This window comes from Notechis scutatus, chromosome 1 (genome assembly GCF_049901735.1).
Source record: "Notechis scutatus isolate UNSWTSFEM ecotype Mainland chromosome 1, rNotScu1.2, whole genome shotgun sequence".
Classification (NCBI taxonomy): Eukaryota; Metazoa; Chordata; class Lepidosauria; order Squamata; family Elapidae; genus Notechis; species Notechis scutatus.
Genome location: NC_142009.1, coordinates 224,275,573 through 224,291,078, shown reverse-complemented (window position 1 = coordinate 224,291,078; position 15,506 = coordinate 224,275,573). Strand labels below are relative to the sequence as shown.

General features: G+C 41.8%; 1 protein-coding gene across 3 annotated transcripts in view; it reads right to left on the bottom strand.

The window, feature by feature from the left end:
- Nucleotides 1–15,506, bottom strand: part of SLC11A1 (solute carrier family 11 member 1) — a 55,096-nt gene that overhangs the window by 7,042 nt on the left and 32,548 nt on the right. For all 3 annotated transcript variants that reach the window (XM_087950376.1, XM_087950375.1, XM_026665531.2), the window contains 6 exons: nucleotides 13,723–13,881; nucleotides 12,385–12,483; nucleotides 11,292–11,411; nucleotides 5,219–5,368; nucleotides 1,121–1,194; nucleotides 438–591 (listed from right to left, as the gene is read on the bottom strand). In XM_087950376.1, coding sequence (XP_087806502.1) covers nucleotides 438–591; nucleotides 1,121–1,194; nucleotides 5,219–5,368; nucleotides 11,292–11,411; nucleotides 12,385–12,483; nucleotides 13,723–13,881 — 756 coding nt within the window. The remainder of the gene's footprint in view (nucleotides 1–437; nucleotides 592–1,120; nucleotides 1,195–5,218; nucleotides 5,369–11,291; nucleotides 11,412–12,384; nucleotides 12,484–13,722; nucleotides 13,882–15,506) is intronic.

Below are 15,506 nucleotides of genomic sequence, written 5' to 3'. Positions count from 1 at the left end.
GCCTATTGAATTTGGCATAACATGCTGTGCTAAAGTCAAACCACATTTATGTATAGCTTAGCAAGTTATACAATTTCAGCCCATTTCTGTGTCCTCTCCAGAAATGTCATTCTATTGCTTCATAAACACTTATCTTTATATAACACCAATTTTAGTTATGATAAGGAATGGGGGAAGAGAAAGAGCTGAGCTGACTGAATAGTCAGGATAAACAGGCATCAGCTATTTCATCACTACGACTCAGGTCACTGATTATCTTCTCTGTGTCAAGCTTTGAAATTCAGCTGCCACTCTAGAGATTTTGCATTAGGAACAGCTTAATGCACTAGATTCCACAATCTTATCTGTTTGAATAGGTAATCCCTAGAACTGTTAAATCCAATTTGGGGATAAACCACCGATATGGATGATGCCCGATTTGCATACAAGCGTCCTACCAGGTAGCAGACGAAGGCCGCGTAAGCGAGGAGCACGAATGATATGGCAATGTAGTAGGCCAGATAGTTCAAGGTTATGATGCTGGTCACCACAAAGTATAAATTGATTGCACAGATTAATCCAGTGATCAGGATCATTAGAAATTTTCCAATGCTAAGAAAACAAGAGGAGAGAAAATACATGGATCCGGGTTATTGAAGCAGTTCCATCTCAACCACGTTTTCGGAGCTACATCTGCCAAATCACCTAGAGTGAAAATGATTAATCTCTGTGGCGAGTAGAAGACTTTCCCTCTTCTTAGAACACTTCCTACCTTGATTTCTTTCATTTTTGTCTTTATAGAAAAGGAAACCACACAATCCTCTAAATACTATAATCAGCATAACTAATGCCTCTGTGTACTGTGATTTCTTATTGCCAAAAAAGGATGGACCTATCCACATAGTCCCCAGGGGTTAAGCTTGACATGACAGGAACACCTCCTGAGCATCTTCTATTTATAGAACCACCTAATGAAAAAGTTGTTTATATGGAAGAACAAGCAAGCCTGACTAAATTCAACTTTGAAATAAAGATGGAGATCTGGGCACTGTGGTTCTGTGGCAGGTTCAACAGTACAAGTTTAAGATAGAAATGGTTCTCAGAACCACCAAGGAGTCCCCATCCCAGCTGAGCTACTTACATCCCGTTGACAAAATCCTTCATGAGAGGTTCCATGCTGGTGAAAGTGAGAACAGGTATGACAGCAAAAGGTAGCTAGAATTAGGTAGAAAAACAGGTTGAGCATGAAGGCAGGTTTCAAAATGTGCACTATGTTTTCTTTCTGTATCCCTTCTCAGAATTTTTTATGGAACTACGTGGGCGAACAAACAACATATTTTCTAAGGGCTACTGACCATTGATTATTTATTTATTGGATCTTTTTGCCACCCATCTCTCCTACAGGAATTCTGGTGGTTTACAAACATTAAGGTAAAGGTAAAGGTTCCCCTTGCACATACGTGCTGGTCGTTTCTGGCTCTGGGGGGCGGTGCTCATCTCCGTTATAAAGCTGAAGAGCCAGCGCTGTCGAAAGATGTCTCCGTGGTCATGTGGCTAAATGCCAAAGGTACACAGGACGCTGTTACCTTCCCACCAAAATGGTCCCTGTTTTTCTACTTGCATTGTTACATGCTTTTGAACTGCTAGGTTGGCAGAAGCTGGGATAAGTAACGGGAGCTCACTCCGTTACACAATGCTAGGGATTCGAACTGCCGAACTGCCGACCTTTCTGGTTGAGAAGCTCAGCGTCTTAGCCACTGAGCTACTGTGTCCCCCCCCACTTTTTTATAAACATTAAAGGCCAATAAAACATGCACATAATAAATCGTCTTAATACTAGCAATAATTTACAATTAAAAAGATGGAGGGGAAAGGATCAGGATGCACACAGTGGGGTGAGAAGAGGGGGGGCTTGTCTTAAACTGCCAGTCACCTCCAGCATGATGCACCCCCAAAGGTTAACTGGAAGAACCCAGGTGCTTGCAGAAGGGTGGGTCAGAAGGGTGGGTGCGGATCTCACTTTGGGGGTGGGGAGGAGCCATAGGACAGAAAACTGTCTTCTTGGATCCCACCAGCTGAAATTCCTTGATTGTTGGAGTCTGCACCATGCCCCTTTTGCTGGCTTGGGTCAGGCAGGCCAGTTCCTTTACAGTAAGATGGTTCCAGAGGTGGTATTCAGCAGATTCTGAGTGGTTCTGGAGAACCGGTAGTGGAAATTTTGAGTAGTTTGGAGAACCAGCAAATACCACCTCTGACTGGAGATTTTACACTATCCTTCCCCTGCCATGCCCACAAAGCCACACCCACAGAACCGGTAGTAAAAAAAATTTAATCCCATCACTGGCATCACGGTTCCTCAGAAGGGTTGTGGATAACCAACACCTCGGTTATCCAGAAGCAAAGTTGCAGCCATGCAGTTTGTGGAACTGCAGTGTAACATGGGCCACTTAGGAGCCCCAAGAACTGCCTGAACTGCCACATTCTGCATCACTTCCCACTGTTCACAGACTCATGATACCATAGTTTCTTGCTGGTCTCAGAGGATCTTTAGCAAATTAGCATTACGTCATAGCAACAGTAGACAGTGTTGTGCTTTCCAGATATTTTAGAACAGCTTCTATAATTCCTAATCAACATTAATGTTGGATTTAATCTAAAAGACATTTAGATTATATACAATTCTTATAGGACCAGGGGTGAGATTCTACCAGTTCGCACCTATTCGCTAGAACCGGTTGTTAGCATTCTAAGCAGTTCGGAGAACCGGTTGTTAGAAGAAATTACTGGCCTAGTCCTGTAAGGAAGGCAGGAAGGAAACATTCTGGTGTTGCTTGCAGAAACTGCCTCTACGTTAACCCTTATTACATTCTTGGCAGGACTAGACTTCCTGTCTCTGGAACTTCTGTGGAGGTTTCCCCCCTCTGCTGGTACTTTGCTTGTGTGGAGTGACCATTCAAAGTTACAATGGCACTGAAAAAAGTGACTTATGACCATTTTTCACACTTACGACTGTTGCAGCATCCCCACAGTCATGAGAGGCCAGGCGAGGAGATGCGTGCTTCAATGTGAGTGATATTGAGTTGGCCACACCCAGCCAATAATATGACCACCAAGCCATGCCCACCAACTAAGCCATGCCCACATAACCGGTTGTTAAAAATTTGAATCCCACCCCTGTATAGGACCATATATAATCATGATGCTGGTTTGTAGTCCATTGCTTGTCTGATGAAAAATATCCAAAGCTAGCAGATAAGTGCCAGGCTTCAGCCTGAAAAGCTCTGACTTGTGTTTTTACTGTCCAACTGCACTCACCACCACTAAGTTATTCCTGAAGTTTAATCAAAAAACCCCTTCTGTAACTTGTGCTCTAGCCTTGACCTGCAGAATATCAGGGTGTGTGTGTGGGGTGTGACGGGACATTTTTGCTTTATATTCAGGAGGGAAAAGTGTGGTGCTTTCCAGGTGTTGGACCATCTTCCAGCAGCCCTGGTCTGCATGCCAATGGAATGGAATGCTGGGAACTGTAATTCAATTACAACTGAATTGAATGGTGATTGTGGGACGCCCTTATCCTGTCACAGCACTTTAGAACAGGGGTCTCTTTGGCAACTTTAAGACTTGTGGACTTCAACACCCAGAATTCCTCAGCCAGCAAAACTGGCTGAGGAATTCTGGGAGTTGAAGTCCATAAGTCTTAAAGTTGCCAAGGTTGGAGACCCCTGCTTTAGAATAATCTTTTTTGAAATATTTTCTTTCATGTCCCTATCAGATACAGATTGTTGACGCTATTTTTTGTGGGGGCATATGTAGTTTATTGCAAACAGATCAGCAATGTTTATAGAGGTAGTCCTCAACTCACAATTCACTTAATGACCATTTGAAGTTTCAACGACACTGAAAACAGTGACTTAATGACCATTTTTCAGACTTATGACCGTTGCAGCATCCCCATGGTCTCATGATTTACATTTGGATGCTTGACAGCTGACTCCCATTTATGATGGTTGCAATGTCCTAAGGGTCATGGGATCAGGTAGTCCTTGACTTACAACCACAATGGGGCCCAGAAATTTTCATGGCTAAGCACGCTGGTTGTTAAGTGAATCGCACCCAATGTTACAGCCTTTTCTGCTACGGTTGCCAAGCAAATCACTGCAATTGTTCAATGAATCGTATGGTCCTTAAGCAAATCCGGCTTCTTCCCATTTACTTTGCTTGTTGGAAGCTGAAAGTCACAAATGGTGATTGCATGACCCCTGGGGATGCTGCAGCCAAGTACCTGAATTTTTTTCATGTGTCTCTGAAAATGCTGCAATGGTCATAAGTGCAAGGATCAGTCCTAAATCGCTTTGTTCAGTGCCACTGTAAATTCCGACTCTTGCTAAATGGAGGGTCGCCAGTCAAGGACTGTCTGGGCTGTAAGGAGCTGCCCAAGGAGCTGCTGATACTGTTCTACAGAGGAATTATTGAGTCTGTCATCTGCACCTCTATAACTGTCTGTTTTGGTTCTGCAACCCGACAGGACAGACACAGACTTCAGAGGATGATTAGGACTGCAGGAAAAAAAATTGCTACCTTCACTTGAGGACCTGTATACTGCACCAGTCAAAAAGAGGGCTGTGAAAATATTTACAGACCCCTCACATCCTGGACATAAACTGTTTCAACTCCTGCACTCAAAGCGATGCTATAGAGCACTGCACACCAGAACAACTAGACACAAGAACAATTTTTCCCCGAATGCCATCACTCTGCTAAACAAATAATTCCCTCAACACTGTTCAACTATTACAAAGTCTGCACTACTACTACTGTTAATCTTCTCATCACTCCTTATTATATCCCCTCCCACTTGTGACTGTATGACTGTAACCTTGTTGCTTGTATCCTTACGATCTATATTGACTGTTTCCTAGTATGATTTGATTGCTTATTGTACCCTATGACTATCATTAAGCGTTGTACTTTATGATTCTTGACTCTTGACGAATGTATCTTTTCTTTTATGTACACTGAGAGTATTTACACCGACAAAATTCCTTATGTGTCCAATCACACTTGGCCAATAAAGAATTCTATTCTATTCTATTCTATTCTATTCTATTCTATTCTATTCTATTCTCTATTATTCTATTTCTATTTCTATTTCTATTTCTATTTCTATTTCTATTTCTATTTCTATTTCTATTTCTATTCTGTATCTCGGGAGAGGGCTGTTACTGGATTAATAACTCACCAGGATGCTCTGGAGTACATTTAGGAGGTCGTTGAGGCCTGTTAAGTCTCCTACGTTCCTGAAGGCAGCAACAAAGACAGTGGGAAGAATGGCAAAGGAACGAGTGAAGACCACACGGGCAAAGCGAGACCAGCGCAGTTGCAAAAAACCCTGCAGGAAATAAAAAGAGAGAGTTTTATAAAGGTCAAGCTACTATCAGTCATTTGTAGTCCTGCTATACTTATCAAAAATCCCCCTCCCTTAGTCATCTGAAAAAAAATCCAAGTTTAACCTCTTTTGCATAACGTGAGGCCATCTCTAGGATGGTGTCAGAATAAGAAGAAAAACATTTGTTTAAGTCATAGATACAGCTAAGAACTACTTAAGCTAGTCTCAGATATGGACTGGGGTTGAGATAAAAGCAGCATCACGGGTGCCAAACAGAAAAATGATGCTGCCTGGGCATTTAAAAAAAAAATCACAATTATGAGTGAGTAGTTTAATTTAACCTTAAACTATCCTTTAACCTTAAATTATCCACTATTGACCTCACCCTATTCCTAAGAGGTCTGTAAGGGGTGTGCATAAGTGCACAATCATGCCTGCCGTCGCTGCCCTATTGTCCCCATTTATTCATACCTATTTCCTGTATTCTTACTCATGTTTATACTTATACCTATTATCTTGTAAGTGATTGACAAATCAAATAAAGAGAAAATAAATAAATAGTTGAAGGCCAGTAGAAGGAACAGCAATTTCAAACACAGTTAATCTCTAACTGAATGGCAACTATTTTGAAAAAAAGATTGCAACCTAGTGGTCAATTTAAATTATTGCAAAAAATATACATTCTTTTTTTAAAAAGCAAAATGTTGAATTATTTGACTATATTTGGAATGTAGAGAGTTATGCAAGGGTTATTCTATCATAGTGGCCATTGCTAGTGACAGAGCATTTCTCAGAGATCAAATTGGTGCTTTAAAAGAATAAGCAATTTGCTAGTTGGCTAAGAAGCAGAAAAGATGAGTATTTCATAAGAGGACTGACTCTTTTGAACCTGTTTCAGTTTTTTTTTTAAATGCAGAAATGGATAGCCTGTTGAATCATACACATGCCCTCATGGAAGAATCGGCTCAGAACAGAACACTGGAAAAGCACCGCTGGCTAGAAGTGGAGAGAACAATCAGAACAATGGGAGAGATTAAGCAAGAGTCTTCTGCTTGGTTCTTGATGCTTTTAATAGTCACAAGAATCCTTGTAACCATTCTCTGTCCTCATCTGCAGATCACATCTCCCCACACACCACTCTCCAGCCAAAAGGGGATCTTGCCTGCTATAAATGTATTGAAACCTTGCAGAAATGAACAGATTAACACTTGCTATAAAGGAGAAAGAACAAACTGAATCTTATATGACATGGGGGCTGCTTTATGGATGGTTGGAGAATAAAAATAGAAGTGAGAAAAATGGAGATTAGTGAAATAAAGAATATATGTTAAGATAGAGATGTAAACAATATGATGGTTATTATATATGATTGTTAAGATTACCATACCTAATATTATATTTTCATTAGAAGATATGTTAAGAGGGAGAAATGAATAGAATTATAATGTTGATTATTAATGTTGTAAGATTAGAGAATTACTATCAATATAATGAGTATTGTAAATTTTGATTGTAATAGTATGGAGACATTTGCACCCAGATGACACACTGTTTAGTGGAAGATGATATGTCCAAGTTAAAAAAAATTAAACACACACACACACACACACACACACACACACATATAAAGAAATCTATACAATATTGAAATGTGACAAAAAAAAGCTTTGCTTAAATTACAGCTGTTGACCCCAACGGCCATCAGTTATGGGTTCGCCTCATTGGGTTCACCCCAATTGCCATCACTAAGAGTTTGCCAGCTTGCCCCAGTGCAAAACACTCTGCTAACCATTTCCTTTCTTTTTTTGTAAAACTTTTTTTATTTTTTGACAACAAACATAAACATAAACACAAAACAACAAATAAAACCTTCTTTCACTTGTACAGTACGTCGGTTGGTACATATTTCTTGTGCATAATATCTATAGTCTTTCCCTCTTAGATTTAAATTTATATTCATATAATCAACTTTCCATGTCATGTTATGTTATCATTACATCATCATTAGACTTTAGTTGCATGTGCACATTGTCCTTTTTGAGACAATCTTAAGTTTTACAAATTCTAACTTATAATTCCTTCCATAATAATCAATTGTAACATATCATTACCATTATATTGTATCTACTATTGTATTTTATTTATATTATAATATATTTCATTTTCCTATTTTATATCCAACCATTGATAAAATAAATCCCATATTTTATAATATTCTTTTTCTTCTTGCTCCCTAATCGTCAGTGTCAATCTACTCATCTCTCTGCTAACCATTTCCTGAGGACATGAATGCACAACATCCGTCCTTGCTCCACAAGTATGGCAACCTCACCCCATCTTTCCTTGTTCTACTTCTAGTTGTTTTTCAACTTCTGCTGGCACAAGCTGCATTGCGGCGAATCCTTCTGAGGTAAATTTGGGAAGAAGGGGACTGCCTTGCTCCTATTGATTCCTGATTCCTGGTCACTGATTTCAAGGCCATTTCTGACTAGAGAAAGCCATCTCCCCCATTTCTCTTGAGTGGAAGTAAAGCAGGAGGCAAGGATGGAAATCTGGTTTTTGAGGTGCCAATTCTCTAGGCCCCAAAAGACCCACTTCCCCCTACAGAAGGGAGCAAGGCTGAAATCAAGCCACCTGTCAGTTCTCCAGTGTCCAGAGGATCAGGAAACTGGCAGCAAGGAGACATTACTTCTCCCACCTTCCCTTGCGATTCATGGTGGAAAATTACTTCTTGATGTTTTCCTATATATTTCTCACTCTGTGGCTTAGGTCCTCCAGCATCCAAGCTGCAGGTGAGTGGGTGGGGTGGGCAACTTCACTGAGAGGCTTCTGGCTGCCAAGCTGGATCCACCCCACCTTTTCCCTCCTGCTGGGGGAAATTGGCTCTTCCTGAATTTCTCTTCCCTTCAGAGGGAAAGAGAGAAATGGGAAGAAAAAACCCCTGTTGCCAGTTCTTTGTTCCCAGAGTAGTCAGATTGCAGCACCCACAGCCGAAGACCAGTTACTGGCACCCAAAAAGGCTTTTCCTGTTTCCCCCTCTTCTTCCTCCCACTTCTCACTCAGACAAAACTCTTTAGTCTTTTCCACTGTTCAGCAGATAGTGAGTGGAAATTTGATCAGCACTTCTTTGGTGGCAGGTGTCTATGGAAATTCTCAGTCATCCAGCTCATGGTTGTCCCAAAGCTGCTCCCCCCCCCCCCAAGAGGCAACTGGACTTTCTGGATTTCCTTTGAAGACATTTTGCTTCCCCATCTAAGAAGCTTCTTCAGCTCATGAAGAAGTTTCTTGGATGGGGAAGAAAAACGTCTTCAAAGGAAATCCAGAAAGTCCAGTTGCCTCTTGAAAAAGCAGCTTTGGGTTAAGGTGGCAGAGTTTTCTGCTGGCTCCCACCCTGCACAGCAGCAGTTAGGGTTGCCACATGGAAGAGCCATACAAACAGAGAGATCCCACTTCACCTATGGAAGCTTAATGGTTAAGCCACTATCTCTCATCTCAGCCTCTTCCCCACTCTCCCCACTTGTTCTGGGGAAAAGGGAAGACAGATATTCTATGCATGCCTTCCCTTCCTGGAGAAAAGGTTAAGTACAGGTAGTCCTCAACTCACAACAGTTCGTTTAGTGACCGTTCGAAATTACAACAGCACTGAAAAAACTGATCATTTTTCACACTTAAAACCATTGCACGTGATGCAAAACCAATGGTCACGTGATCAAAATGCTTGGCAAATGACTCATATTTTTGACGGCTGCAGTGTCCTGGAGTCATGTGATCTTCTTTGGTGACCTTCTGACAAGCTACGTCAGTGGGGAAGCCAGATTCACCAAACAACTGTAATGATTCACTTAACAACTGTAGCAACACAGGTCATAAAATGGGGCAACACTCATTTAACAAATGTCTCGCTTAGCAACAGAAATTTTGGGCTCAGTTGTGATCGTAATTCAAGGACTACCTGCGTAAATCTAACAAATAAAGATCTTTTTCTCTTTGAGAAAAAAACCCCAAAGATTGGCTAATCTATTTCTAAATGGGGCTGAGGACTGCCTTCCCTTGCTTGCATTCCCAGGCCATCCTGGTTGGGGATGAAAGGCCCAGAGCCCAAAATAATTGGAGTATGTCAGCTTGGGGAAGACCATCTTAAAATTAGGCCCAGAGCATCCCATAGACCGGGACAGCATGTGAATCAAATTAGGGGATCAGATAAGTGTGGGCAAATAGTTGTGTTTGTGTGGGTGTAGTGGAGCATAAGAATGACTTTGGGAGGGAGCCCATTTTAAAGATCTTATCCTGAGGAAACATAACCAGTGTTAATCATGATAAAGCTTACAGAGAACATATGCTTCTCAATGCTGGTTGTTATGGAATCAAGTGGGAGAATATTGCGTCCCTCCTCCATTTTTACAAGGTTTCTGGAAACATTTGGTGGACTCCTGGGGAACACAAAGTTGCTTTGATCCATCTGGTCACTTCTGAACAGCAGATTAGCAATCATTAGACCATAGATGGCAGCTTTGCAATTTATTGTAGTCCAGGTTTACCACAAGTGTTTGGCCCAAGTCCCATTAAATGTCTTCAGCTAGTTTTAATTGTGATTATACCATGGAGGCTAATAAACTATAGTTGTCCTGTCTTGGAAAAGGTACATTTTAATCAACCCATTAATGATATATAGATATGTTTTCACTGCTTTTCTGGATTTTTTTAAAGTTTGGTGCAACAGACACCATCTAAAAAAAGCTAACACCTATAACAAGACTTCTCTGATGGAGTACAAGTTGTGGTCTAACCTCACTTCCAAAAAACATCTTAATCTAACAGTGGAAACAAATAAAAGCAAAGAGAGACTTAGACTGTAAGCAGGAAAACACCTTCTGTGCCTTCGCAACAGACTCTGTTTTGCTGTATCTTCCCACGTGAAATATAACATCTTCAAACGGCCCTAGAACGGAATTCAGAGGAGACCTGGCTCATGTTAAGCCCTTAGATATGGGGCCAGCAGTATCCTTGGTCTGCTGCTGTGGTGTCAATCATACTGCACATCCACTCAGTAATTTTTTGGCATTGTGCACTCAATCTACCTCTGCATGTTAATTTTCTCCAATAATTATAATGTAGCTTTGTTGTGGAGCATTGTGGGAAATTAAAATGATAGTTAGGCAAATTATGTGGCAATGGCTCGAGTGCTATTACCTGTGGCCATGATCAAATAATCTCATTGGGGAGGGGGTTCTCCCTACTGGATCGGAGTCTAATGAGTTTCAAATCCCCAATATCAATTCTGCACATCCACCTGTCAAAACTTGATTCATCTTTGCCCGTGAAAGCACTTTAATCTGACTTGTCTAGGCAAAGCAGAGCATTGCAATAGTCACCAAAAAAACCCTGCTAGCATTGATGGTAGATTATTTCACACTGGCTGTTGATATCCCGAAAGGATATAGAAAGAAAGCTATAGGTTTTAACTAATAGTTTTGCTTGACATGCTAAGCAAACCCGAAATTCGGGACACCACTTTAAGTAGCAAGACAGAACAGAGAACATTGGGGCAGGAAAAAAATAGTGGAGATACGGAAAGGAAATCTTAGACCAATAGTTCTTAATCACCTCAAGGACAACATGTATGCGCTATGCCATGGGAAAAAGATGTTCTAATAGGATGAAATAAGTCTGGACTTAAAAGGACATATGGAGCTGGAAAAAACCATGAGAGAAAATATGAGAAGAGGAAGTATTTCACCTGTGAGAGATGTCAGGTAAGATGATAGGAGAAATGGGAATATTGGAATTCCAGCAGCTACTAAGTGAAATAATAGCAATCAGAAACATTCTATGAATCAATTCTGGTTTCACATCAGTTGCCACTGCTGAATGTCGGCCCTTCCCACTTCCCAACTTACTATACCTCAGTCTCCAGGTATTTTCTCACCTCCATAACAAACTGTCCTGCATAGGTTCCTGTCATGGTTGAACTTTGACCTGCTGCAAGGATTCCAACAGCCCAGATATAGAGAGCAATGGGCCCAAAGTAGCATCCTAGGATAATTCCCTGCATAGAAAAAGGCAAACATTCATGGCTTATATTCCACAATGGACATGCTCTTTGTACTAAATAAAAATGCATTAAATCATTTTGACTTCATCCTGCAAAGGCACACACAGCTGCTCATCATCTCATTTGTCCAAGCCTAACATTATAGTGACAATAGCAACAACCTAAAGATCTAAAAATAGAAAGTAATTAGATAAGTCTAATTAAAGTGAAAATGATGGAGTGGAGGAGAGGGAATTTTAAATCAATTACAAGGCTTCCTGATAAGGAAATTTAAAAACAATAGAAGTGACAACCATAGGTCATAGAGACCTCCTCTCCCTATTGTTTAATATCTTTACGAACCTGCTAGGAGAGGCCATCTATTTAAATGCATGTCTCCGTCTTTGGTTAGAAAGACAATGTACTGGAATTTGGTATATTTGGAAGGTGGGGTGATACAGACTCGGATTCAATCCCAGCAAGATGGGGCGACTTGCAGAATCAAGAACTGAAAGCCAACTGATTCTGAAAACAACTGAAAATCTGTAACTCTAGATGGGGCTGTAATCCCTGAGACAAAGTTGGCTCAAAATCTGGAGGCACTTCTGAATAGCAGGTGGGGAAGCCATGGCTAGAAACCCCTTTGTGTGATTACATGCCAGTTAAAACCATTTCCGGAAAAAGGAAGCTTCGTTAATGCCCTTGTCAACTCATGCCTGGACTACTACAATGCAAAGCAACCCTTGCACACCAATTGGAAGCTTCAGCTGGCTCAGCATGTGATGACAAGGTCATTATGGACATTCTAGGTTTGCCCATAAAACATCATTATGGGGGCTGCATTGGCTGTGAGTTGCTTCTCAATGCAAGTCATTGGGAGAACAGAAGCAGTTGAGCATTCGTTCATCTGAAGGTTCTATATATACAGTTTATCTGTTTTCTATCAGCACCAATTTGGTTGATAGCCATCATTTTTCTGGATACTTACCCCTTGGAAAATATCCACAGTCACAGTCTCATTGTTTTCAGGAAAGTTGGGGAAAATGCTCTGATTCAAGAATAAGCTCTGATTGGCACAGACATCATGCTGGATTATAGAAGACAAAAGAAAAAAAAACCAAAACTGTTTCATTAGAAACAGGCCTATTACAGGCACCTTGGAGCAACTTCCTGCACTCTTTGCTCTGCCATAAAAAGACCAGCCTGCTGTTTGAGAAATTGTAGGGTAACTCTACCTAAAACCTTTTTAATGCTATTAATCTCTTCCAATATTGCTTGTCATCCCCTTTTATATTTCTCTGTGTTTGTGTAAACTCTCTAGAACAAATTACAACTCTCACATAAATAGGTGGGATCCGCAGGTCTGTCCCTATGCACCTTACTGTCGCTTGTACCCCTTTTTTTTCTAGCCTTTGTTGCCTATAATGGCCAGATTCCTCTATTTAATGGTAGGGACACTTCTCTTGTATGGCAACGCACAAAAAATCTGCCTTTCAGTTTTCTTCCTTCTTCACAACTGGTAAAGGGTAGCTTTTACTGCATTGGTTTGCACAACTGGGCTCCTGTTTCTCTGACTCCCAGTCGTTGAAATATCACTGTTACATGGTGTAGGACAGAGGTCTCCAAACTTGGCAACTTTAAGACTTATGGACTTCGATTCCCAGAATTCTCCAGCCACAAGTCTTAAAGTTGCCAAGTTTGGGGACCCTGGTATAGGACATTCTACCAGATGGGCTAGGGTAGGTAAATAGGATGAGGATGGGCTATTCCTACTTGGCTGAAGGAATAACTCACTCTCTTTTTTTCTAAACCCTTTTAGGGAAGCAGGGAAAACAAGATAGAAAAAGCATACAGAACAAGCTTCTGGGATTATTCCCAACCCTTTCAGAATAGCTCCATTCTGGTTTACATGACTGGGAGGGAAGAGAGAGGGAGAGGGGGTGAGGGAGGGAGAGGGAGAGAGAGAGAGGACACTTTAAATAGATGGGTTAGCCACATTGTAAGCCACTGTCTAAGTGTTTTTCTCCCATGGGGATGCACTGGGTGATTTTCTTTCCTGTTTTTTTTAAAAATCTCTATATCCTCCAGCTTAATCTGACTCTTTCCTAATTGTTTGATTGATTCATATTTATATTTCGTTCCTCCCTCCAAATTTCACCCCCTTTGGTTCCCTTTTGGGAGAGCTCTTAGGCCAATGGACAGGCAGGATCCCCAAGTCTGTTTCTATCATTTTCTTTGGTCAAAAGAATAAAAGCCCACATGTAGGGGGGGCGGGAAGGAACTATAGATATTAATGTTGACTCTGAGGGAAGAAAAAGGGACTTACCGCTTCCTGGTTGGTGTGCTGAAAAAACGCCTGGCCAAACACAGACATGACAAAGAGATTGATGAGGAAGGAAACAAAGAGTGCGATGGTGGATTCAATCAGAAAGTACATATTTGCTTCTTTCACTGCTTTCTGGTTGGCACGATCCACTTCTCGGGACTGTTGGGGACAAAATGCAATGGTTTCTACCTTTATGTGTGCCACAGGATGTTCCGGTGGTCTTGCCCCCTCCAGGGATGGGCTTCAAAAATTTTAGCGAAGAATTCTCTGCCCAGTTGCTGGGTAGGCATGGCCATGGCGGGCATGGCCTATTCGGCCTCCTGCGCCATGGCAGGGGGGTGCGTTTTTGCCCTCCCCGGACTCGAGACTTTCCTCAAGCCTCCGAGAGAATGAAAACAGCCTCCCTGGGCTCCGGAGGCTGTCTAGAAGCCAGAAACAGGCCCATTTCTGGCCTTCCCAAACTCCCAGGAGGCCCCATTTTTCACCCTCCCTGAGCTACTGCACGCACCCTGCACTTACCTGCATCCAAAACAGGCCATGTGGGGACTCCTGGAAGGGGCGGGGTGGGGTAGGTGGGGCCAGCCAGGAGTGGGATTTGGAGTTTCTCCGGACTGCACAGAATCTTAGTTTGGGGTTCTCCTGAACCCCTGCGAACCCCCAGTAGCACTTGACAACATGGGTGGTCTTTGGGCATTTCCACCCAGAGCTATGGAGTCATTTTGATGTCAAACTGCATTGCCCTGAGGTAGCAGAGACAACTATCTTCCACCCTGACTTCCCCAAATATCAAATGATAGAAATTCTGTTTTCCAGTTGAAGGTGTCTGGGTGATGAGAGCTGTGACCAAAAAGAGGCATAAGGCTGACTGGTAGCCAGGTTGCCGTTCTGGTCCTTCTCTCACTATTCAAGGCTAGGGAGGAAGAGCTGGCTGGCTCAGCTTGAGTTGTTAGAACTGTAGGAAGTTAGCACCCACACCTCTCCTAGAAAAATGAAATATCCTAGGAAACATTAAAAAGACAGAATATTTCCCCTAAAAAGAGTAGAAACTCAGAAGCAAAAGCTCACCCCCACCTTTGCTAATGGACCATTACTCTGGCCTAGGCCAGTCTATTTTACATAACAAAGTTCTACTCCAGGTAGAGTTATAATAAGAATTGCCCAAAGCCCTTTCATTACATCATCATCCAGCAAGGCTCAACCAAGCCTGGGACTCAGAACAGCCTTACAGAGTTGCCCCTGCATGGCCCCATGGCACTTTGATAACCAATCAGAATACAAGTTCAAATTCAAATCCCAACAGAGGGTATAAAACAATTGCACTCTCAGCATCTTGCCCTTTTTCCTTCTTACTTTACCCAAGGCATGTGGTCCTGTCCACCATTTCCAAACAGCCGCCATGTTTCCAGTGTCTTTTTCCTCACTTGGAACTGAACCCAGAAGGATATTTCTTCCAACAGAACAAATACAAGACAACAACCACGCGCTGTTTGGAGACGGGTTTGGAGGAAGACGGGAGTATTTAGAACATTTGCGAGGGATAGAAGTGTCCAAAACTTGACAATATGCAGGAGGATAACTGAAATCCATCCAGCCATTTGAGAGTGTGGGTCATCTATCAGATCTATCTAGGGATGGGTTCATGCTTCACAATAATCTCTGTTTAGAAGCTCCAATGTACTGTCCCAAGCAATGAGAAGTCAAGGACAAGGTTTGGCTAGGTTTTATTCCAAATAAGTCATTCTAGTATTGACAAAAATCTTCTGAGTTTAAGAATCTTGTTATAT